This window comes from Vicugna pacos, chromosome 21, assembly GCF_048564905.1.
Source record: "Vicugna pacos chromosome 21, VicPac4, whole genome shotgun sequence".
Classification (NCBI taxonomy): domain Eukaryota; kingdom Metazoa; phylum Chordata; class Mammalia; order Artiodactyla; family Camelidae; genus Vicugna; species Vicugna pacos.
The window spans coordinates 3775324-3800833 of record NC_133007.1 but is presented as its reverse complement, the minus strand read 5'-3'; the positions used below and the strand labels follow the sequence as shown (position 1 = coordinate 3800833).

The 25510-nt window shown below is 46.9% G+C and overlaps 1 protein-coding gene across 1 annotated transcript in view; it reads left to right on the top strand.

Annotated features, from left to right (window-relative positions):
* Window positions 1-17012, top strand: part of C21H1orf21 (chromosome 21 C1orf21 homolog) — a 206587-nt gene extending 189575 nt beyond the window's left edge. Inside the window, exon 6 of the mRNA XM_072945940.1 lies at window positions 16200-17012. Coding sequence (XP_072802041.1) covers window positions 16200-16238 — 39 coding nt within the window. The 3' untranslated portion in view covers window positions 16239-17012. The remainder of the gene's footprint in view (window positions 1-16199) is intronic.
* Window positions 17013-25510: the final 8498 nt, after the last annotated feature.

Sequence of the window (25510 nt, the reverse complement as noted above, 5' to 3'; positions counted from 1 at the left end):
TGATGAAGGGCTTTCTCCCTCTCAATTTGTTTGGGTTATTTCTCTTCCACTAACTTCTTGGCAACACAAATATCTGCTTAGTAGTCAGAGGTGGGCTGTAAAAATTGAAACCTGAATTGTGAGTTACCTTTTTAAACGACATTTACAAACCCTGGCCAGGCATTGAAGATGCTCTTATCTAATCCCTGTCCGGTGTGTTTCCACAGTCTAAATTCTGCTTCTTTTTACTCAAAACTGAAATACATTGTTCCCACCTGAAACGCGATTTCCCTTCTCACTTTGCATCCAGGGTACAAACTATGATGTGTTGAGCATAACAGAAACAAGGTTTATAACTTGATCATTTATTGGATGGAACTTGAGGATCTGTACATACAACATAAACAGTGTTCCCAGTATTAAATACGTTTATGTTCAAAGAAGAGCCTTTACGTGATCTATGACGTGTGCCCAGTTACAGATTTCTAAGGGAATTTTCTGTCTTCTCTGAACCAAACTTGCCTGATTCTCCTCCCGTACCTAAAGCCTGTCCTTCTGAATATTGTGAATATGCCATCCCGTGTGTCATCTCGACATCCAGCCTCCCAATGTTAGAGTGTCCCTTCCGGATAATACGTTTGTGGTTGAATATGGCCTTCACCGTAGTCTGTATAGCCAGCATTGGAAGTTGGATTCTTACTGCCTTCCTGACTTTTTACCGTTGCTAAATATTTCTTTGGTCCAACTGGCATGCAGACAACCATAAATGCAATTCAGATCCATTCTTTAGGTTTTATAGGGTTGATTTTAAAAAGAAAACTCAGAGCGTCATGCTGAAACTTGGAGTCATTTTGAGAGGTCTTGAGTTTTGAGATTTACTCTTTCCCAGAAATGTCCAGGAATTCCTTTTTTTTTTTTTTTTCCTTCCTTAAATTGATAAGAAGCAAAACCGAGTGACTCTGGAGAGATTTAAACCTGCCCCTCCTGGATTCATCCTTTGTATTTACTGAATGTCTGTAGGGCATCTTTCGATTCACCTGTGAACTCTCCTGTCCACACCAAAGCACTCTCTGCTCTGTCTCTCACAAGATGTGGGCGTACCGCTGGTATAAGGAAACTGGGACCACTCTTACAGTGAGGCTTAACGTGCACACCTCCCTCTAATTCAGAAACGGTCCTGATGCCGAGCGGCGGCTTACTTTTGCACCACACCTGGACCCGTGGTTTGTCTAGGAAGTTAATGGTGGCAAAGAAAAGCAAGTAGCAAAAATGCATTAAAAGTTATTCAGCACTTCTGAGTACCAGACACGATGCTGGGACTCAGAACAGAAAACCAGGTAGGAAATAGGGGATACGAAATAAGTAGGGCACAGCCTCTTGCCTTGAGGAGCTCAATTTTAAAAGCGAATTTCTTTGAGAATGCAATTATTTTACTGATGGAGGAGTCCTGCATCCATCACCCCTCCCCACATTGTCCCCGGGAGTCAGGTCCTCCAGCATCGAAGTGTTTCCAGTTGAAACTTGAGGTCCAGGAACCAGGCAGGTGGGACACTCTGGGACATGTGGCCACGCTTCACTATGCTGGTGTCTATGTAGAAGGACACTGAGCTATACCTGCAGGTGACCACAGGAGCTGTTTCGTCAGGAGAGCAGGAAGAGTTCAAAAGAGACTTTAAAATCTTTGATTTACTTTTGGTTTTCCTTTTGGAGAGTAAAAACCCTGTGAAACGATGGGAGCGCCTCATTTAGTTTTTCCTCGTCATTTCTCACCCAGATGCCTCACCGTTACTCCATTACAATCGAGAGCCCGAGAGCCCTTGTGCCTGACAGTTCACGGGCTCCTCACCCTCGTGTGAAGTGGTGACATTTGCCTAATTTTGCACCTTAAAGAAAATGATAGTTTACTGCAGAGCAAGGTAGTGACTTTAAACTCCAAACTTCTTCCGCTGCACTTAAAGAAGAAAGGAGAGACCTAGGCTGGGAAACCTCCTGGCCCCGAGGAGGGGGTTCTGAACACAGTACCAGACACAGATCATGGCCAGTTTTAAGATTTGCTTTCTGCTGTACATTTGAGTTTACCTGTAAGAAAAAGGAAATACATTTTTAAGTATCTGCATTCATAGTATCTTTTCCAGGCAGACCCAGGGATTTATATTTTGCTTTACTGAAGGTTTAAGAGCCGCCGACAGCCAAGGCGTCCTTTGCCCTCAGAGGGAACGCTGACTGTGAAATGAGACTGTCTCAGTGTTACCAGGAAAAGGAAAATAAGAATTACTTCGGTTCTTAGTCACCAAAAAAAAAGGAATTTTTGACGAGAGACAGAAACTGTGATATAAGCGAGATTTTTATTAGTGAAGTAAAGACAATGGTGAAAGATGCTACACTCCCGAGAATTGGGCGCGGGCCAGTCCACGAGAGGGGAAAATGGCGCCGTTCCTTTGTTTTTCCCGTTTTTATATCCTGGTTTTGTGACTGACTGACTGACTGACAGCTCAGGTTCCCTGCGCTCTGGCCTGCCCACCCCCTTTGGGGCAGGTTCACTGGGTCAGGTTATACCAGGTCCCCCTCCCACAAGCAGCTGCCGCACCTTGATGTTAACTGGCTTCCTTTACTGGCTCTCATTTAGAGAAAGTAAAAATGTCTGGAGTCCCTTTTCCTGGATGCAGACACACTGCCACTTTCTGGGCTGTTCTTTTCCCCTCCCTCCTCCAGCCCAGTGCTCGTTTCTGTCTAAACTACCTAACATCAGTACAGTGCCGTTTGCTTCTTGTTAGTTTTCCTCATGAAAGGCATCTTAAGCTTTGTTGGGTCCTGTGTTTCGCGTCCTTCTCAGTGTCCACCAGCGACGAGAAACATGGGACTGTTGTATCAAACCCTGAAGAATGTCACCTGGCCTGCCCCACTTGTACAGAGAGAGTCATAGCGTGTCCCTCGCACCCAGCTTGTCACGTTCAGTAACAACTGAGGCCTTCGGCACTGGCAGAGAGATGCTCTCACCGGCATGTATATTTTGGAAGTGGGCTGGACTGCAAATAGCATTGCATTAAATGGTTGTTTGCTCCGCGGGAGACATGGTGTGGCCTTGCTTTGCTAGTACCCAAACCCTTCCATTCCCTGCCTCACCTTCGCTCTCTCCTGTGCACACCTGTCCTCATTTGTCCACCAAATTAAAGCGGTAATCACCAGGGTAAGGCGGGGACTCAGCCCTGGCTTGATTCTCTGCCTGCTGCCTAGCTCTGTGCAGGTGCTTCTTCACAGTCACGGTGATAACATTGTGCAGGAACCACTGGCAAGGGGCGTGCACACCCTGGGCTTTGAGGACCCTAGCGTTCTCCGGCATCACCTTGGAGCTGTGAGTCCTAAGTGATGCAACCAAAGAAAATAAAGCAGGCGGCAGCCAAATAGAAGTGTAACAGCACACCCAGCCTCTCCCACTTTTCTTTCCTGGAGGGCTCGGTTTTCAGAGCATTCTTGAGACTATGCCAGCCCGCCTCCTTGGGAAGTAGCAGAGGAGAAGGCTTCAGGTTCCAGCACAGTGGCGTACATGAATGCAGAAAAGAAAAAGAAAAAGAAAAAACCAACGCATGCCATTTTTATGAATGCAGCGAGGCCGGACTCAGCAGCCACAGTCCGTGTTGGTGTTCCGCGCTGTGGACGCAGCAGCGCCGGGAGGCGGGGCAGCACGTGGCAGGGGAGGCAGCCCAGTGCCCCTCCGAGCGGAGCGACCGCGGCGCCGCCGTGAGCTTTTCTTGACTTGCTCCCATTCGGCTTCTTCACATCTTCATCCTGAGCTGGCTGTTTCCCTTCCTCCCCAGGGCCTTTCCACTCTGCGTTTGGCAGCCAGGGGCCTGGTTTTAACCCTGCAGGGAGCACACGGGGACAGGGGGTGCCAGCCTGTGTAACTACCGCTTTATTACTTCAGAAGCTCTAAAAGGACTTGCAGAATACACAGGCAGTTCCCTAAGGATGAAAACTGGGTCTCCTTCATCTTTGTTTCCCCAGAACCCAGCACAGGGCCTGGGACAGAACAGAGGCTTAATTAACTTGTTGAACGAGTGGATAGTGCAGATAAGACCCTGGGCACGAGCACACAAAGGAAGGAGGTGTGGCCTGAGGCTCCCAAACAGAGGGCTCAGGGTGAGGCGAGAGGCTCTGAACGAAAAGCAGCCTCGCACGTACCGGTAAACACGGTGCCGAGAAACCGACTGGAGGAAGATGGAGGAGAGAGCAGCAGAGAGCGAGTGAAAGAGCTTGACTTCCGAGCCAGCCAGACCCCAGGACCGGCTCCGGGGGCGGCTGTGTGACCCGTTTCACCTTTCTGATCCTTGGTTTCCTCACCAGAAAAGGGGAGGGGGTGATAATAATATTGACTTGTCTGGGAAATTGAAGAAAATTCACGCAGACTCTCTAGCAGAGTATTTGGTGTGTTGTTCGTGCTCTGTGCTTGGTAGCTTTTATTTTGGTCGAAGGTGCCTGTGTCCGTATCATATAGGCTGTCTGTGGAGGAAGGATTTGGAGGCGGACTACGACAGAAACTGAAAGTGCAGAACTTGCCACCTTGAGTCTTGCTGGAGCAGGTGCCTTCCTGTGTGTGGACGGACGTTTCCGCGAAGGCAGAGCGCCAGAGGGAGAGGTTCCCCAGCGTGCTGAGCCGCGCCCCCTCCTGTGTGGTACAAACACATTAAGGAGTTCGATTCGCATGAACATTTCTAGAGCCAGTGAATAGCCTGTCCCAGCTTCTGACCTGGGGTTACAGGACAAGCCGGGGAGCCCCTGGCTGGGATACAGCTGGATCCCTGTGTATCTTTTTCCTGTTGGGAGGGTTCATTCTTTTTTAATTCTTGGGAGATTCTTAAAACCTGCTTTTACAAGTGTTCATTAATACCAGTCTTTACATGCTTGTAATGACAACAAAGAGTCACGAAAAGGAGCTCTCTAACAAAAGCACTAACACGGTAAGCCTGACCCTCTTTGATTCTTTTAGGCAGTGTAACTGGACTGTGTTCTCTGGACCCAGAAACGAGCCCTTCTGTTGAGAACTCCTAGAGAAAGCATCATTCTTGGAACAGACACTTGTAGATTGCCCTCACTTTAGCCCTATTTTTCTAAATAAAGTCAAAAGAGGAGTATCCAATACTTTAAACTCATATTCTCAACATTGGTTGTTGGAGATTCGGGGATGTTGAATCCTATCCTGCTTCCCTTCTGGGTTCTTAAAAATGTTACATAGACACAGGAAGCCAGGCGAGCATCGTGGGTCAGCATCCATCTGTATGAGTCTCACCAGTCCCAGTTGCAGAGCTTCTAGGTAAACTAGTTTGGAATATATTTGCAGTACTTAAAACATCAAAAGGGTCTGTAGGCAGAATATATAAAGAGGTATTACTAACACAAACCAATAAAAACCATCAATTAAACTTATGAGTCTTTATCTTTGAAATTCCCTTACATGTATACTATAAAGTTCACTAAAGCATACTATGTTCAATAGCAAAAAAAAAAACAAAAAACTAGAAGCAGTTTAAGTGCCTACCACTAGAGGAATGAATAAAGTCCTATATATTCCTACAGTACAATATTATGCAGCAGTTACATAACTCAGATATATAGCCACAATTATAGATCTCAAATCATATTATTAAAGAAATAGTGGAATAAGCAGAATGATGAAAACTGTATGACACTATACAAATTGTAAAATACCATGTATTGTTTATAGATTAACATTCAACATACATTTATTAAGCACCTGCTGTATGCCAGGCACAAAACACACAGAGACACAGACAAACACACGTGAAAGCACAAATTAGTATGGTCTGTCTTGATATATTTACAAATGGCATGTTTATAGCCATTGTATGTGTAAACATTCGTATACACATAGTATATAGTGTTTTTGGTATAGGATGAATATGATATGAAGATTAAAGTATCAGAAATGAGCTGGAAGGAGACATACCAAACCATGACCATTGTTGCACTTGGGGATGAGGGAAGGGACATGGGACGGGGATGGTAGAGTGGCGGCTAGAAGCAAGTGTTCCAAAATATTACTAGTTCTTATGCCTGAGTGATGGAAATACAATGGGAGTGAAGGGGTGGTATTTAAGTCCTAACTCTTACTCCTGAGAACAGATTAAGACATCACTGTGAATTAAGTCCATCAAATGACCTGGAAATCTTCTGCAAAGAATTCCACAAAATTGATGGTATCTCCTTATCATTCTAAGGAATCAGGTACAACAGGGAAATTTTTATAAGATAATGTTAAGTGAAAAAAAAAAGTGCCTATCGGAGAATTGAAACTATATAACAGTGACATACATATGGACAAAAATTTAAATGAAACTTGAAAACTTTCTGATTTGTTAAAAAGACAGGCTTGTAAGAAAAATTTTTTAAATTTTATTTTGATTTTGATTGATGGTTTTCTTGTTCATAAAATAAAAACAATTTTATAAAGTGACATTTTGGAGAAGAACTCTGGCCCCATTTGAGAGAAATCTCTCTCAAGATGGAAATTATCTCTGCTGTTTGAGCTCTTTGTCAAGGATTTGACCCTCTTCCTGTGTTAGCCTCTGAACCCACTGATGGTGATTCTATTTTCTGGGACCGGAGTGGGTCCCAGAAACTCCAGCCCAGGGCCCACCAGACAAGAATGGTTCTTACATGGTTGGGGAAAACAAAAGGCAGAGTAGTATCTTCTGACGTGTGAAAAAGTATGCAAATTCCAATTTCAGCTTCCACAAATAAAGCTTTATTGGAGCCTGATCACGCTCACTCTTTAACCGTTATCTGTGGCTGCCTTCACTCTTACAGCCAGAGTTGAGTTGCAACAGGGACCCTTTGGATTCAGAGCCTAAGTAAGCTATTTACTGTTTGACTCTTCCCAGAGAAAGTAGCCAATTCCTGCTGCAGGACGCGGGCACCCCACCTTCTGCGTCCCTGCTCTTCTCTGTCCACACTCCTGCGCGCCTCCTCGGGGGAGACGAGCATCTTTGAAGTCATCTGAGTGTTAGCATCAGACGAAGCTCGAGAAACGGGTCCCTTAAAGCTTCTGAAACATCCTTCCCTTTGTCAGCAGAACGAGGATTCGGGTATAATAAACACTTCATGGGGTTTTAAAGCTGTTTGGTTAATACATCCTGTCTTGGAAATGAAAAGGCCGGTACACTGGGATTCTTGTCCCCGCGGTTGTCATCGGGTGATCACTCCTATATACGGTCAAAGAAACAGTCAGGCTGTCACACTCCTACTGCTCATTACAGTCCAGACCTTTTTCCAACTGAAATAATAACGTGCGAGTCTAATTAGAATAAAGCTTATTAGAAACAGACATGGCCATTAATGCCTCGATTGATTTTTCTAATGGAATAAGCCGAGGGAGGAGACTTGAACAGCACAGCTAATTATTTTTGCTTTTCTTTGGAAAACTTGTTATAAATTGTTGTTGGACTGTAAATGAAAATGCTGCTGAAACACTCCCCGATTGAAAAGGCTCTGACACTTGCAGCCCCGAGGAAGGGGTGGAGGGCGCCTGCTTCTGGCCCACAGCCCGACAGGAGGAGGATTAAACCACAGCCCCTCCGCGGTCTTTCATTTCACTTTTGCACCCACTTCTCGCCCCCTCCTCATCATGATTGTTCCGGATTCTGCCTGGTTGTTTGTTTGCAGATGCCCAAGCGGGGCTCTCCTGCCCATATTCCCAGTTCGAGGACAGAGCTTCAGTGTCCTAGAACTGCAGTTGCCTCTGGATGAGGATCCGTGGAGGGAAAGTCTGGAGGGGAAAGGCATTAGGTGGGCAGAGAAACAAGATGTCCCATTTAATATCTGCAACACAGTACAGTGGGGGCAATCGTGTTTCATTAATCAGGATGTTCTTTGGTGCCCAGAAAGCCAGCGCAGTGCAGGGTAGAAGGCTGTGGAAGAGGCATAACTCAGTGAAGAAACTGAGACTCAGTAAACCCCCAGTTAGCAAGAGCCGGGAGGAAGATGAATCGTGTAACAGGAAGTAGGGGAATGAAAATAACGCACAGACCATAAACATACAGAGCTTATCATTCAGACAGGCTCAGGAGAGGGGAGGAACTCTCCGCTGGTGAGTCGTCAGCATGCTTCACCACGAGTGTAGCAGCACAGGCTTCCAGACAGAGATAAGCCTCATCAAAACAAACTTCTGTAATGAGCCTTCATTACAGAACTTTACTTTGTTTTCTCCAAAGCTGAGAATCTTGACTGGGCTATTTAGTTATCTGGCCCCATCGCAGTGCCTGTGAAGTTCTTTAATCAGAACTTGGTGATGAGAGCGAATGATTGGAGTTAAGACGCCTGGCTGAATGGAATGGAAAGAGAACGAGACTTGATTCCATGTGCTGTTTGCGTAGGTGTTATTTATGTTAATAAAAATGATGGGTAATGGACAGTGGAATTCTGATATCAACTTTTGTTCCTCCCCTTGCAGCCCTACTGTGCCTCCCCTAGATTCCAGGCTGTGCCCCAGCCTCTGCGGATATAGAGCTTCCTCGACTCACAAGGGGGTTACATTCCCATAATCCCATTTCAAACTGAAAGTATCAGAGGTTGAAAATGCATTTAATACACCTGACCTACTGAACATCATAGCCTACCTTAAACGTGCTCAGAATACTTCCATTCGCCTCCAGTTGGCCAAAATCATCTAACACAAGGCCCATTTTATAATAAAGTGTTGAATATCTCATGTGATTTACTGAATACTGTACTGAAAGTGAAAAGCAGATGGGGGGTCTGGGTGCAGAATGGTTGTCAGTATCGCTTGTGTACTGTCCCGGTCACATGGCTGGCTGGAGCTGCAGCTCACTGCCCGGCCCAGCGTCATCAGAGAGACTCGGACTACACAGTGCCAGCCAGGAAGAGATCAAAATTCAGAGCGCAGTTCCTACTGAATGCACATCACTTTTGCATTTCATGAAGTTGAAAGTGGAACCATCGTAAGTCGGGGACCATGTGTCTATACTTTTGTTCAGCCTGGGAACCTTCTGTACTTTTTGTTCAAAACATACTCCGTATCAGCTGTATTGTTAAAGATGGCTGCTTTTTCCAACAAGATCTGCAAGTTATTGATGACTGGCTTCACCTATTAAAGTCCCAGGACTCTTCCAATATAATGTCATTCAACAGCTTCCATCCCCACCCCAACTCTGCCACACACACTCACACACACACACACACACACTCACACACACACACAGAGACCACTGCCTCCTTCCACATACCTAAGTATCACAACCATTGTGATGAGGGCCACACAAGGATCCCATTAAGTGTCAAAAAGACAAAGATGAGTAAGAGGCATCTTCTGCCCCCTAGAGTAAGGGAAGCAAACATTTGGGTTAAAATTACTGTAAGACACGATGGTGGGATGGAAGGACCACTGAGAGGAGAGACTGATTCTCCCCAGACCTTTCACTTGAAGGTCTGATGTTGGAACAAGGTTGTAGGACTAAGTAGCCACTAAGAGAAGGCTGGGCAGGAGGGGCGGGGGGACGATATGTGTGCAAAGGCAGTGGTATTTCAGGACCTGCCAGTTTGGGACACGGTGGATGACTGGTCCTATTGCTTTGTTTGTTGTTTCTATGTTTTAACCATTTTTTCCTTTGGGATCTTAGACTGACTTTTTTCATGCCTAATAAAAATGCTGCAGTGAAAATATTTGTACATATCCTTTAAGAACTTTATGAAAGTATAGTTTACATGCCATAAAATTTACTCATTTTATATGTACCGTTCGATGATTTTTAGTAAATTTACCAAACTGCATGACCATCACCACACTTCAGTTTTAGAACATTTCCATCACCTGATTAAGATGCCCACTCCCTACTCCAGCCCCAAGGAACCAATGCACGTATCTATTGAATTTTTTTAATGAAGTCTAGTCAGTTTACAATGCTGTGTCAATTTCTGGTGTACAGCACAATGCTTCAGTCATACATGAACATACATACATTCATTTTCATATTCTTTTTCACCATAAGCTGCTACAAGATAGTATATTTTTTAAAACATGTATTTGGAGGTTTGTCATTGATATTGACTTCTGTGATTGCTGTATTGAGGGTATGAACATTTTTCTGGCCTGTAATACATGTTACCACGTGCCTTTCCAGAACAGCCATACTATTTTACAGCGTTGCCCGCGGTGTGTAAGAGCTGCTTTCCTTTGTACGCGCCCAAGAATTGGGCATCGCTATCTTTAAGTAATACCTGATTGCTTTCATTTGTACTCTTTGATTGCTGAGGCTTACCGCTCTTCTGTTTGTGTGTTTAGTGGCTTTATTTTGTTCTTGGTGAGTTTCCACTTTGTGCCCTTCCCTCCCATCGAGATCCCCTTCAGTGATAGGAGGCTCCCACCTAGCTTGTCGTTTTCACCTTGTGTGCCGCTGGTGTCTTTCCCATTGAGGTTGGCCTTTTTATTATGTCTTACTCTCTTTTTTAAGTGGAAAAGTTGACATGATCAAATATGTTCATCTTTTTTTTATTTTTCTTTGCGATCTTCTTCTATGCCTTTGAGGCTGAGAGTTACTTCGCTCTTTAGAGCTTTAATGGAAGTTCAGTCTTACGTTCTGTTTTGTATTATTGTTAAGATTTAGCACATAGGTTCTCTTGGAATCTTTCATTTCTGGTGATCCTCTTTGTCAGATACCTAATTTACTTATCTTAGACAGTGTCACTTGGATATCTGATTCTGTGCTGGTGATTTTTCTGATGCATCCATTTTAAAAAGAACATGGGAAACCTGGCAGACGTGCAAAAACACAGACCTAGGTGGAAACCTCATTATTCACAGGTAATGGAATGAGGGAGGATCTATCCCCTGGTTGCAAAGGCCCACACTGTGCCATTCCATCAGAGTTACAGAGAGACAGGGTTTGGGCTCAGCTGTTGAACAGTTTCAAGGGCAGCTTGGAGAAGTATCTGATGTGTTCCAGTCGAACAGAGAAGATTCCTGTAATGTGGTCAGTGGAGGTCTGTTCTACATTAGATGGGAGGTCAGGGAGGAAGACCTCTAGGGCCCCTTTCAACTCCCAAATTTCAGGACTCTTCAGACATTTTTCCCTCTTTCATTTATTCAGTGAATACTTACGAGCATCTAGCATGCTGCCAGCAGTGGTCTAAGCCCTGGGGATGCAACTGTGCATAAAGCAGTTTCTGCCCACTGGACACGTCTGTTCAGAGGGGAAGACAGCCAATAAAGAAATGGAGTAATATATTAATAATGGCAGGTAAAGATAAGTAGTTTTTAAAAAATGAAGCAGAGTGAGAAGTGCTCTTGTTAGCCACCATATATAAAAATAAAGAACAAATTTCTTCCGTATAATACAGGGAACTATATTCAGTATCTTGTAGTAGCCTTTAATGAACACGAATATGAAAGTGAATATATGTACGTATAAGTGTGGCTGGGACACTGTGCTGCACACCAGAAACTGACACATTGTAACTGACTGTACTTCAATTAAAAAGAAAAAGGAAATGTAGATGCTTTTCCAGTTTAAAAAAAAAAAGTGCTCTTGTATATAGGGAGCTCAGAGAAGACAGTGAGGTGACATTTGAGCAGAGATCCAGAAAATGAGGAGAAATGGATGTGGGGTGAAGGCTGGGGGCAGGAGGAACCGGTCGGGGGAGGGGGGCAGGACAAACCCCCGCAGTGTCGGCTTGTCTGAGGGCCTGAATGTCCGTGAGTTCCTCCCGTGAGCAGTTTGTTACCAGTTGGATCTGTTGATCTCATTTTTCAACATCATCATAAAAGCTGTCGTTTATTAAGTACATACCACGTGCCGCACTTTGCTAAACACTTCTGGGTATTAGCTTTCTTTTAAGTCCCACAACAGCACTGCAAGTTAGGTCTTATTGTCCCCATTTTACAGATGGGGTAACTGGAGCCCACGGCTCCCTCTTGGGAACTTCCATCTTGTTCTACTCTACCAGGGAAATATTCTATTCACACGGACTGCTACATGCTTGAGGTACACGCGTTAGACCAGACGCAGAGACGTCCTAAGGACTTCTGTGATAAACTCCGACCTGAAACTGGACGGCCAGCCCTAGACTATTTGCCTACTTAAACTTGAGGAGGAGAAGTACCATAGACACTTTGGAGGAATAATTCTTTTATTTGAAGTCGGTCTTTGAGCTGTCCTCTTTAAACTAGAGGAAGCTAACATTAGGATAATGTCCTTTCCTTCACTTCCCCTTAATAGCTCTAATTCTGAGCCTAGACATGTCAAAACACAGACAAAAAGAAAAAAATCCTTACCCTAGAATCTGAGAACTGTCTAAGTTGACGTAAACTTCAGGTTTACAAGAAAATGATGCAGACAATTGAAGACGACGTGGAAGCCACACAGTAGAGGTGTGGTCAGGGAAATGCTGGTAGCAAAAGCTCCTTGAGTTGTTTTTTTTTTTCAGTCTGCACCAAAATGCCCCTGTGGTCCTTCCAACAGCTCGTCCTTGTCAGCATCATCGTGAGTTTCCACTTCCCCAGCTTGTGGGGGCCCCGTGGGGACCGGCTCTCTGTGGCTTCAGTGTGTCCCTTGCACAAGGGTGGAATTGTGTCTCGCAGTCCCTAATTCTGACGGCGTTGAGCGTCTTTACAAAGACTTCCATTCTGTGGTTCTTTAAGGGGAAAGGGCACGCTTCAGCTAGGAGAATTGCTGTGTCTCTCCCAAACCCAGCTCACTCCCACTTCCTGCCTTCCGACAGCTGGAGGTTTTAAGGTTCTCTTTTTAGCACAGTTCTTTAAAAATTTAAATGAGACGCGAAGTCACAGTACAGAGACAAACTCCCTCTCTTGCCCAGTGGGGCCAGCGTGCAGGTGACACTAAGATGCGGCTGCTGCTCCAGTAACAGTTCTCTCGGGCTCCCCTTCCTTAAAACCACAGCGGCCATATGGGAGCTCTTACTCACCGTGTTTTTTATTTCCAAGTTTAATGTTCATAAAGTATTTGGTTCTTAGAGCTGCTGACAGGTGATAATAACATGAAACTGATGTGAATTTGAATTCATTTATCAGCTCACCACTGCCGTAACAAGAGAGGCAGGGATCGGCCCTGTGGGCTGGGTTTCTCTGAGGTTTGCCAGCAAGTAGCAAGGCAGGACTCCTGCTTCGCAGGGTTGGTGTGAGCAAGCAATGAAAATGTGTCTGCTAAGCAGCTAATGGTGATTTTTCCTGCCCTTTCTCATACTGACTATGATCATTTCAGAGGAACAACGGCTTGGGGAATGAAAGCTGCTGTTTGGGGTTTATACCAAGGATGTACAGAGATTTGTCCCTCAAAAGGGGGCACTTTTTTTATTGAATGAAAGATTCTTTAAATTCTGTAGTGCTTTACAATTTTTAAAAGCTTCACACACATGATTCTGTATCATCCCATAATAACCCTGGTTCCCCTCTGCCCCTCAAAAGGGCGCACCTTCTTATGGTGACAGCAAACACGCAGGGTCTGAAACGCTCCTTCTGCCGCCTACCCCTGTAAGTCCTTTACAGAGCTGCAGACACTGCTTTGGCAATGAGCACCCCAGTTCACCTGTGTGTGTGTCTGTTATGGTATCCAGGTTCTTCCTTGTGAACGAGGTGCCCTCTGAACCCCACATCGGCCAGCTGGGCCTTTGCTTTGAGTTGAGGCTTCATGAGAAGGGAAGGGACTTAAGTGCCTGCCGTAGAAGCTGCATTCGAGCACGCGGGGTTCTGGCCTGCCTGGGGTGCAAGGCCGAGGTGGCAGGAAGGGCTCGCCGGCACCTGGCAGGGAACAGTTTGTGACCACAGTTCTCACTCACCTTGCAGCCACAAGGAAGGCGGTCCCTATTCTCCTGTCAGGGCCTGAACAAAGCCAGAGTTTAATAGCAGTAGCCAATATGTATTGACCATCTGCCACACACGATAGTTTTCCCATTTAATTCCGATCATAACCCCATGAGGCAGAGACCACGAGTATCCCCAGGGAACCAAAGCCAGGTGAAGTGCCCAGTGTCCCACAGCAGTGTCTGCATCCACATGCACACTGGAAAAGTCTTCCTTCCTTTTCTAATAAAACCTCCATGAAAAGTCCACGAGCCCCACCCCTCCCCCCTGGCTGGGCACCCGGGGCTCATTTGCAGGTCTCCTCTCTGTGCCCCGTGCGTTGAGGTTACATGGAGAGCATTGTCTGATACGTTTCTGTGTCCTGTTGCCCACAGTAGAGAATGAACTCCCTGCTGTCAGGGTCCTCGAGGTCTTCCTCTCTAGCTCCCCATCATGTGGCTCAGGGAGTGTCGCCTGAGTGGTCTGGACCAAGGCAAGGGACGGCATCTGCTTGGGCAGTGTCACCAGGCAGGGCTCAGTGGGGATGACGGTCAAGTACACCTTCTCTTCTCGGGAACACTGGTCACCCAGCTTCCCCGCCCAGGAAGACATTTTATGCAGGGAGAAAAACTGCCTGCAAATCTCAGAGTTGACACATTGTAACTGACTGTACTTCAATTAAAAAAAGAACAAAAAACCCATGAGATGACACCAGGCTCAGACACTGCAAGTAGCAGGAAGTAAGAGTTGACAACATGAAAGTGGAGGAAACCAAAACCTGTAATTAGTGAATCACGTTCAGAGAGAACGAGCAATCTGGGGCCACTTAGCATGGGAGCAGCCCACCCTTCTGCTTTCGCAGGCTCTGAAGGCTCCATCGTGGGGCAGGGTTTGTTTATTTATCAAACACACATGCACACGTGTGCACACACGTATGACATGAAATTATGTGCCAAGCTGTATTTGATCACTTCACTACTATTAACTCGTCCCATCTTCAGCACCCACCTGGGATGGGTACTGTTGTTACCTTTATTTACAGATGGGGAAACTGAGACCCGGAGAGGTAGCCTGATCAGGACCCCTGAGCTAGTAAGTCACAGAGCCAGGATTACCACCTAGCCAGGGGGTACCATCAGTCATTACGATGATGCTAAAATATTAGGGGAATGTGAGAGATTTCCACTATACAGATACTGTGACACATTTGATGCATTTGGGAAATAGTTTTATGCAAAGTTATTTGCTTCATGTTTTAGATACTTTAAGGAGTATAAGTCCCAGTTATTTAGAAAATTCTTGGGTTTTTAATTTTTTTTTTTATTGAAGTGTAGTTGATTTACAATGTTAGTTTCAGGTGTATAGCAAAGCGATTCAGATTCAGTTATGTACGTACAGACATATGGATACGTATATTTTCAGATTCTTTTTTATTATAACTTGTTACAAGAAACTGAATACAGTTTCCTGTGCTATATAACAGTAGGTCCTTGTAGAAAATTCTGTTTTTAAAGGAACATTTCCTCCCAAAATTGAAACATGTAGTGTGTATTTAAAAAAAAAAAAAAGGTCAAAGGATACAAATAGGTTTAATATGTGACTTTATCCAAAGCCCTTATCTACGCTGGGACTTCTGCTCCTGTGCCGTCCGTGAGGGATGCCAGACCGAGGAGCCATGTGCTCTAACCAAGACAGCCCACTGGGTCCTCTGTGGAGTTTAAATCCCAGGCATAACCGTGCCTTCGCAGAGTTGTAACCTCATGCCAGAGAGAGGGCAGAATCTCTTCAAAAGTAACAACTGGACACAGATCTCAAGCCTTCAATTAACCTGTTTTGTCAGAGAGTGCATGGGAGGCATTTTTGTCTTCCTTGTGCATCCCACACGTACCAAGCGTGGTCCTAGGTGTGTTACTCACATTCAGGGACTCCTTGTTTTTTTAATCCCTGTTCTAACTTAGATTGGATTAAAACAAGACATCCCTAGGTTATACCCTCCTCCTCTGTAAAAATGTTCAATTCCAGGCATGGAGATGTAGCTGTGGATCGTGAGCGGAAAGAGGCTTGTTCATTGTTCATTTCAGTTTCCCCCCTTCATGAAAAATTGGTCTCCTGAATGGATCAGCCACTTGGTAATTTCTTGGTGAAAGGCTGAGTCTTTTATGTGCTGAGAATAATATAAATTCTTATCAATACAGAATAAGGACTTATTAGGAGCTTGGTGAAACTTCCACGCCTTGAGGTCTACACGGTTTATAAATCAGCCTGCTCGTGTTTATGACTTACCTGCCTGGTGCCCAGTATTCACTGATGGAGCCTGACTCTGAAGCATGGAGACTCATGGGAGAAAACTGATTGCAAGTAACTCATGTCTTATTATTTTTTTTTTCCCCTCAAGGGTCGAGATTACTGTTCGGAAGAAGAGGATATCACATAGCGCCATTCTACCACTCAAACCGGGAGCTACTACTGTGTAAATAGGTTACACCCCAGTTGAAATCTTTGCAAAGGTCGGTTCTCTCCAGCGAACAGCGCTATATAGCAACAGAAGATCGTTCCATATCGTATGCCCCATTAAATCACAGTGTTCCTTAATGAACTTGCAAAGGAATATTGCTAAAAACAAACAAAAAAAACTGGTATCGAACTTTCTTTGTTGCTGCTAGTTAAAACTTGTTGCAACTTTTCACTTCTCTCGGTGTCCAGGTCTGCAGCGAAATTCTGCGATTTCACCTTAAAGATGCTGTTGGTTTTTCAGATGCTCTGCAACCTATTTTCTATAAAAGATGAGGTAGAGGTGAACTCAGATATCCAACTTCTATTCTAGACCGGTTCTGCTTCTAAGACACACGCCTCTTTCCCTCTCTCCCACCTCCCTGCTTCCCCGCTCAGAGCCGTCCAGAGCCTTGCTTCTTTCTCACTGGCAGTGTTGCGCTTTGGAGATAGGATGGTTGCTATGGCAAGCCTTGTTGCTCTCCTACGAAGAAGTAGAGGCGCTATTACCGATTAAAAAGCATGTTGTGACATGACTTCTGGAGGTGACGTAGGAGCGAGCGGCGGGTGGTTTCATTTTCTGGGTCTCTTAATCAAAGATCAAGCTTGCAACACCAGTTTTGCTCAGATGCAGACGGAAGTGTGATCACAATCATTTTGAATCCCTCTCGCCCACTTTTTTTTTCTAAGAAAATAAACATTTTACTGTTTTTATGTATCCTTGTCTCCTCCCATTCATCCAGCTCAGTGTTCTGTGATGATCCTGGGTGCGGCAGGTGAGCCCTCCTTAGCGATGACCCTGGTAATTGACCTTAATGGCTCCCTACCCTCCCATTTATAACCCGCCAAGTATCCACAGCGCTGTCAGTGGTCAGAGGAGATGAGGGGACATCCCACGGCTTTTTAGGAGGGCCTGAAACCACCCTGTCACCTTTCATTTTGTTAGCAAATAAAAGCACCCGACTCCCTAATTCCCTCCCTTCAAAATGTCACGTGAGCTTTGCCACCTCCGCTTCCTCCGGATGGTGTGGTGAAGAGCGTTTGCCAGCCGGGAAACCCAGCCCACTGACCCTGGTGACGATGCGGGGAGATGCGAAACCCAGAGCATCAGGGCAGTTGCGGGGGGCATGAACTGTGGGTTCAGTAGAGTTTATTTTTCCATATTCTATGAAAAGGGAGAATCTCTTCTCAAAGACAGAAGTAATATTTTTAACAAATGTTGTCACAAGTAAATAGCAATCAAAAGGAGAAAATAACTTTTGTATTTTTTTAACATGTTGGGTAGTTTTGACGAGGGTTCTCTTTGTTACTTTCGGGGGAGGGCCCCCTGTTAAATGCCACAGCGGCATTTAACAGGTTCGAGTCCGTCCCGCAGAAACACAGAAGGAACACTGTATGTTTCTCTCTCTGCGGAGGGGGGGGTTGTGAACTGGGGCTCAGTACCAGCCACCCCCCCACCCTCCAAAGAGGGGTCGTTAGTATGTTCTGAGTCGTCAGTAGATCCCCTGCCACCGAACAGAAAACAAGGCTTGACGGTTCGGCATCAAGAAGAGCCTTCACTTGGACATCCACCCACACAGCTGGTGGCACGGCTGAGGTGCCCACAGGGAGACTCCTTGTCTCCTTTTAGACCCAGCACACGCCAAAAGTGAGGGCAGGGAAACTCAATCAAGCACTAGCCAGAACATACTGAGATGTTAGCCGCAAAAGCCCTGCCTGCCTTCAGCCAGCAGCAGCAGCTATTTTGGGAAGCAGCTGTGGTTGTTACACAAACAGAGATGCAGCCAAAATTTCAGGCTTTTCATTCCCGCTTCCAGCAGAAAATGCAGGGAGAGCCGAGTCACCTCGGGTTTTAAGTTCCCTCCCTTTGTATGGTTTTTGGCCAAGTGACTAAAATAAGTTTTTCTCAACTGTAAACCAACTGCTAAGCCCCACCTCAAACTTGTCCGCCCGGGACTTGTCCACCGTTCAGAGGATGACTTTTTCCCGAGATGCCTTGTTCTCACTGAGCAAGAATGAAGCAAACACTAAATGTCTTCCATTTGTCTCCTCTGCTTGGTGTCTCAGTTAGTGTCTTCCCGGAAAATCACCCCTTCTACGCCCGGATGAAACACGCTCACGTCATTTTTCTTACAGTCACATTTAGCATTTTGACATGATACACATGTTCACAGAACCAAGCGTCTCTTGGGGACCTGATTTTTGAGTGTTTCATGAAACCTTATGCGCTGTGCCGTGAACCAGTGGCTTTTCACCTGGGGTTCTGTCTCCTGGGTTCAACGCTGGCTGCCTCTTTGATGTGCAAAAAGCGATTTTATCTGCAGACACATCTGGTGCATCTAGAAATAGGTCTGAGAAATGGGGTGGCGGAGCGGCTTGGCATGGAATGCTTGATTATGTTAGCCACGCTCAGAACTGTCTGTTTTCCATTTGTTCGTTTTAATCATAAAATTGTCAAGAGATTTGTGTTTGTACTTTTATTTTTTCATGCCTTCTGAAACGGTCTAATGCAAAAACATTTTGCCTTTTTTTTTTCTCCCATGTGTGTCTGAACATTAAGCAGATTGTCTTAGATGCAATGAAAGAAAAATCCAGAAGCTAGTGCTTATCCTGGCTGCTGTCTCTGAGGACTCAAGGAGATGGAAGGAGGCGGGGAGGGAGGGAAGTAGCCTGGTGGATGGAGGTAGAAAAAGGATGAGAGATGGACTGAGAAGCATTTAAGACAGAGAGGGTTGATGGAATGGCTGTGTGCCGGGTGCAATTTATAATCCAGCTGCCAGCGGCCAGTGGGTGGGGCGGGCTACCGATGAGATTTATAGCTGGATTACACATGCCTTGTGTGCCCGGAGTTGCAGATTGTAAAAGTTCAGCAGTGGATGCGTGGCTTTCTTCTGGTTGGCGGGGATTCAGGATCGGGGAATACTGCTGTCATCATTGAATGCGTGTTTGTTACTGGCGGAGAGCCTTACAACAGGCTTTTACCTCAGTGATGCCTCCCCGCCCCAGGCTGGAGCATAGGGTGGTGTGATGGTCTCTTTAGGGGCGAAGAAGGTACAAAGTCTGGGCACAGAAAATTAGGTCAGCCTTCAGACACTGCAGCGGCTGCCCGCCCGCCTGCTGGGAGCCGGGTCTGTCCCCGTCTGCAGCGCCCAGGGTCTGAGACGGGGCTTCGATGTCCTGACTGAGGAGTCACCTGGGGTCCGAAGCAGCCACGCCTGCAACCTGACAGCCCCCCCAGAGCAGGCCCAGGGATAATGGTGCCCCGGCCCCGCAGCTTTTGGTCCCGGGTTGATGCCTCCCACTTCAAGTTAGATCTTTGTCCTTCTCCCAGTCTCCTTGAGACGTGTCTTCTCTGAGGGCCAGACTCTCCCCATAAGCCTGCTCAGAGCAGGGGCTGTACCTCTTCATGAATGTCACCTCAGTAGCCCATGAGGGCCGTTGGCATGTGGATTACAGGCCCTGCTTAGACATTGCGCAAGAATTTAAAAGAGCGTTTCCATGTCTACAAGTCTTAGAAAAGAAACTCAGTTAAATATGGCAGTTTGATAGGAAGAATTATCAAATTCTTAATCCAGGAAAATACAGAATCTGAATCTTGGACTCCAGGACGCTGATTTTTTTTAACATTTTTTATGGATTTATAATCATTTTACGATGTGATGTATTTTTTATGGAAGGCAAAACAATTCGTATCTAAGGCTCCTCTCCTTCCTCCTCCCAACTCCCGCATAAAAAGAAGGTATCAGATTGCAGTTACATAAAATCTGCCTTCCACGCCCTTTCCCCCTGGAAGACATGATCAGACCTTCATTTCTTTGTACCTCTCAGAAATTAAAAGTTTTTGCAAAGTCACTTAAAACCCTAGGAGACAAGTCCTGGTCAGGGAGAAGGAATATATGTTTAAGGGCATAACGAAAAGGTGGCTCAGAGCAGGAACTTGGCTTCTCAGGGTCGTGGGTGGATTACTGGATCCCCCGCCCCTGCCGCCTGTGTAAAGCGGGGTGAGCCAGCCGGCTTCCGCCCTGCAGGTGTCCCCGCCGTGCAGCTTTGGGATTTCACAGGTGAGGTCTGTGACTTGCCTTTTGCCAATGAATGTTTTTCTAAGGGGGGTGAGGAATGCCCTTCACTTCTGCCCCCTTTCTGTATGTCTCTGGAAAAGGGTCAAAAGCTATGAAAGAAAGTGAGGATTGTGGGTAAATAGACCAACTTTTATGACAAACCTTAGGACTCATTCACTAGCGACACTGTGGCTTTTCCGAAGACTCTTGTACCTTGTCTGGGATCCAATCTACTTTTGGGGAAAGAGGAAAAGGAACTACTATTTGTTATTTAAACTCACTCTGTGCCAGACTCCGTGCTCGGCATTTTTTCGTTGTCTTGGCACAGTGATCCTGGGAAGGGAATCCATCCCCCAGCCCCGCCGTGCTAAGCGATGTGTCTTAGGTGCAGAACGCTCCCATCCGACATGAACACTCAAGTTGAAAGGACAAGTGTCATTCAAGTCTTTTCCAGAGGGCTTTTTTTTTTTTTAATCACTATGCCCTTTGCGACACAACACTGTGAAAACCACCCTGTGGGGGCACCATCTTTCCCAGAATCTCTCCTTGGCTCGTCACCAGCTCAGTCGCCTCACGGGGACCCCTCCCATATCTGGTGAGCAACACACAAATCAGGAGAGGCCACTGGCCAACAGGGTGTTAGTGCCCAGAAGGAAAAGGCTTTGGGATTTTAGGCACATATCTCTCTTAGGATCCTTTCAGCAACTGGAGGAGGAACCCCTGGTATCTGCAGTTGGGTATCAGATGCAGCCAGAACAATGCTCTGATCTCCTTCCTGGGTCCCAAGCCTGTTTCAGCCCAGAGTGCATCTTTTTAAGGTGAAAAGCCTTAACCTTCAGAGATGTTTAGGAGAATCTGGTCTCCAGAAGTGGAGGAAAGGCCATGCCTGAACCATTAACTTGAAATCCTTTCTTGTGGGCTAGGATTTAATGTCTCTTTGCTCTTTGGACTGGGGGCTCTGTATTTTCCAGGCTAATTTAAGCATCGAAACTAGATGTGACTCTCTTTCAAGACCTTAAATGTTTTGGATAGTCGTGCAGTGACTTGGAGAGTCATTTAAATGACATGTTCCAAGGTCAGAAGAGCCCAAGAATTCCCCCGAGCTCCTCTCCTTGCTTCCGAAGGCACAGCCTCGCAGATGACTCATGTCTCCATAGCAGCTGTTACAGGTGCTGCCTGGAGGGGGCCCGCCTCCACCCTCACTTAACTTAGCTTGAGAGAACCAACAATTTCCTTGTGTCAAGGGGGTGCTATGTCCAGTTTTCTCAAGAAAACTGTCCCCAAGATTCCTGCCTCTTTCTTAACATGGTAGCTGTCCAGTTCCTTTAAGATGTCGTAGGAAATGGCTCTTGTCTCTTGGAAGCCAGAAAAATTACTGTCATTCAGCAAGACTCAACCCTAAACCAAAGGTCCCATTCTCACACTGTCTTCCCTCTCCACCCTGTATTCTTCCTTCTTTCCTTTCCAGGGATTATTTTTAGCCCAAGGCTTTGCACTTGATTGAGTAAGATTTAGAGGCAGTAAAAAAGAACACCGTGAACTCAGCCAGGTGGACTTCAGCGTCTCAAGGATTGGGAGCAGCCGTAGAACCTCGGGGGCCACTGGGCTTGGACCCAGGCGTGCTTCCTGGCATCTCAGTCCAGATCTGCAGCAACTGCTTTCCCTTGACAGTCAAGTGAGCAAAGGAAGTTTCCAAGTAGATTCCAAGCCAGTTTTTCCATTTAGAGCAAGATGCAAATTTATTTTAAAATTTTTGTATCTGTTTTCCTGGAGCAGAACCAGGCAGCTGCCTTATTAAGGCTCTAAATTTGGATCAGTTTCCTAACACACACAGACACACACACACACACACACACACACACACACCCCACAGGAAGATACATAGAGAAAGATATAACTGCTTTATCATTGAAATACTTTAAGGAAGAGCTGCATTTTGCCTTTTTGCAGCCTCTAAGATAATGTCTAGGAACGTGTTAGAGTAATTTAATAATATCAGTATAGGAAAAGCTAGTGATCACTCTTGTGAAAGTTTGTTAGACTCGAATAGGAGGATGGAGGTCTGCTGCTGGTCTCGCCCTGCGCCCCCTCTGTACCCGGACGCCTGCTACTAGCATGTGTCTCTCACCTGGGCTCCAGCCTGAACACGGTGGCGGGCATCTTTTCCCAACCCCAGGCGCACGTAAGACACATACAGCCCTCAGGACACGTTCCAGGGCCAGCCATATTCCACAGCGTTCGGCACGCACTCCCCACTCATCTGGTGTGGCCTTGACTGTGGCATTCCCGCAGCTCCACTGGGACACTAGGGCACCAGTGAGTGGGGCTGGGGTCCCTTCGTCCAGGTTGGCCCAGACGTAGCGTTTTTAGCATTGCCTTCCGCAGTGTCAAGGACTCATTTATTCAACAGATTATTTATGGAGCATGTAGTGAACTCCAAGCACTGAGCTAGTCGCCAGCAATACACGGTCGACCCAAGCCCCACTCCTGCCCTCGAGAAGCCTGCTGCTAGTGAGAGACAGCGTGGGACGTGCCAGGGCAGGGTCATCACTGGGTGCTGGGGGAGCATTTAAGAGGAGCAGGCACCCAGCTTTGGGACTCAGGGGCTTCCTAAAGGAAGGGACATCAAAGCCCAAGTTGGTCAGAAGCCGGAGGGAGAGCATTGCCAAGGGCCTTCCAGGCTGAGGGGACAGCACGGGGCTCAGGCCAAAGGAGGGACAGTGTGGGCTGTCAGGACCTGCGTACTGTCAAGCAGGAGAAGACGGAGGAGAGGAGAGAGGGATGCAGCCAGAGCTGTCAGTGGCCCATCCACGGGGCATAAAGAAGAGCTGTAGGTGCCACTAGGCCCTCCGAAGCCCCCCCCCGAGGTCACCCGGGGAGGTGAGCGTGGTCACCGGCAGGGCCGGGGTCTCGCCCCCTGCTGTGGAAGTACACAGCGCCTTGTTGAGGTGATTCATGCCCGGGCACCCTCTGCTCCTGCCCAGCTCCTTGTCCTCTGGCAGAAAGCTATGTGAACTCAAGGGCTTTAGTCTGAGCTGGATTTAGAGACCTACAGGGGACAGCTCTGGGTCATCCTGACCCGTCTGTAGAGCCACCAAGGATAAAAATGCCTCTTGGGAGAAGACTGGCCTAGACCCTGGCAGGAGGGGCCCCCTGAGACAAATGCATGGGCAGCTCCGTGGGCCTCCCGACTCAGGCTGTGAGGCCTTCCTTCATGCTATGGGAGGGCAGCCTCCCTCGGGCAGCCTTTCCCCGGGGTGGGTCACACCTGGTGGCCGAGCCTCTGCTGGGTCTGTAGTGTGCACCTGTGTCCTGCCAAAGAGCAGGGAATTAAAAAAGAAAAACCCCAGAGCTGGACTGAATGCACATGGGAAACACCCACAGGCCCAGACAGCTGTCGTTGCCCGGAGGGGACAGGGGCTCCCGGGGCCCTGTGCTCTCTGGGCGTGACACAGGGAGGGCTCGGAGACGGCAGAGTCTCTCTGTGGAGACTACTCGAAGTGCCTTTTAGGGTTTCCAAAGAACCTATTCAGAGCTCAGAGCGTGGGGTCTCCCTTCCCCTTGCCCCCAGACAAATGCAATTAAAAACTATAAAGAGAAGAAAAAGAATTTGATGAGTCAATATACTAGCTGTGAGGCAGCACGGTTTCCAGAAGCTCAAGGAGAGGCTCAGACAAGGGACATCATTTCCTTGAGAAACTGGAGGCACTGGGGGCTGAAGGCGGTTTTCCCAACTGAGTGGCGCAGGTCTCCCGCCCCGGGATCCCAAAGGGCCCTCGGTACGGTTGGAGGCTCACCTGTTTTGCCGGACCCCCACACCTGCCCCCCTGGGTGCAGCCTGACCGATTCACCAGCCTTCTGGACCCTTGGAAAGACTGTAGCTCAAACACCTACTCTTTTCCCAGATATTCCTCTGCTCCCTGATGAGCAATTTCTACTTCTGTGTCTTGTGGTTCCCACTGGAATATCCCACCAGCGTACGCTGGAAACTGTCAGAACACGGGGCTTCAAATACACCTACTTTAAAATGAAGGCCCTGGAAGGTCCCCTTGGTGGGGGTGTGGTCATGAAATCTGGCCAGGTTTGCCTTAGGGCAGCCTATCCCTTTGTCATCCCCGGTCCAGTTCCCTCTCCATCACCAGGAGGAGATCGCAGTGCTTCCTTGCCAGGTGTCAATGGCTGTGGATTCGCTCTTACCAAGGGCATTTGTGTTTTATTGAGGATAAGGCCTTACATTCAAGGAAAATCTAGCAACAGGATCAGGAGGCATCAACTCTCATTCAGGTCTGGGAGGTAATCTTGAGGCACTGCTCTTCTGAGCACCTGCAGGGGCTTCCTCAGGTGGGCACGGGAGCCCAGCAGGGCGGCCTCCCCAGCGCTCCGCATGCACGTGGGTTCTGTAAAGTAGCGGGTGCCCATCCATCTGGACCACACACGCCTATCAGCCAAAACCATGAGAGATGCACTCCCTCTGTATCTTTATTAATTTATTTAAAACAGATACTCATATACTCCTGTACTAGTATATTAGGCACATTTTTTGAAGTATACAACAAAGACTTTTTTAAGAAGAATAATACAAAAATATTATAAACAGAGGTTGTGATGTTTTGTCTCTGAACCCCTGAGGGTTTGGGTGCCCCCTGGTATGTGCACACCAACCTTGGACACCACTGCTTTAAGAGCAGGTCAGCACACCTCGATGGCATCCGTCCCAGATCACTGTGTTGGCAGGCAGCCTGCAGAATAAGAACGTCTTAAAGTAGAATCTCCAGGAGCTCCCGAGCTGGGAGACAGGGCTAGCAAACTCTCAAACAACATCAGCTTAAATAATCCAAAACCCCATCTGACAGGAGAGCTGTCCCCAGGCGGCTGTGGCTGCAGGTGCTAAGGAAGGAGGGTCGGGTGCACTGTCGGGGGCTGTGGGGCCGCTCATCTTCCCTCTCTGGGTCTCCAGAAAAGGACGCTGGGCAACATCCCCAGCTCTCTCGTGACTGGAATTCTTTGAACCGTCAAAGGGCTTCAGCAGCACTGTTCCCCACAGCACCAGTGGGTCCACGTCGCTTGAATATTATCTTTGATTTGACCACCAAGATGTGACAATGAGTCTGTTTCATTCGGAAAAGGGTCTGAGAAAGTGTACAGCTCTAATTATATA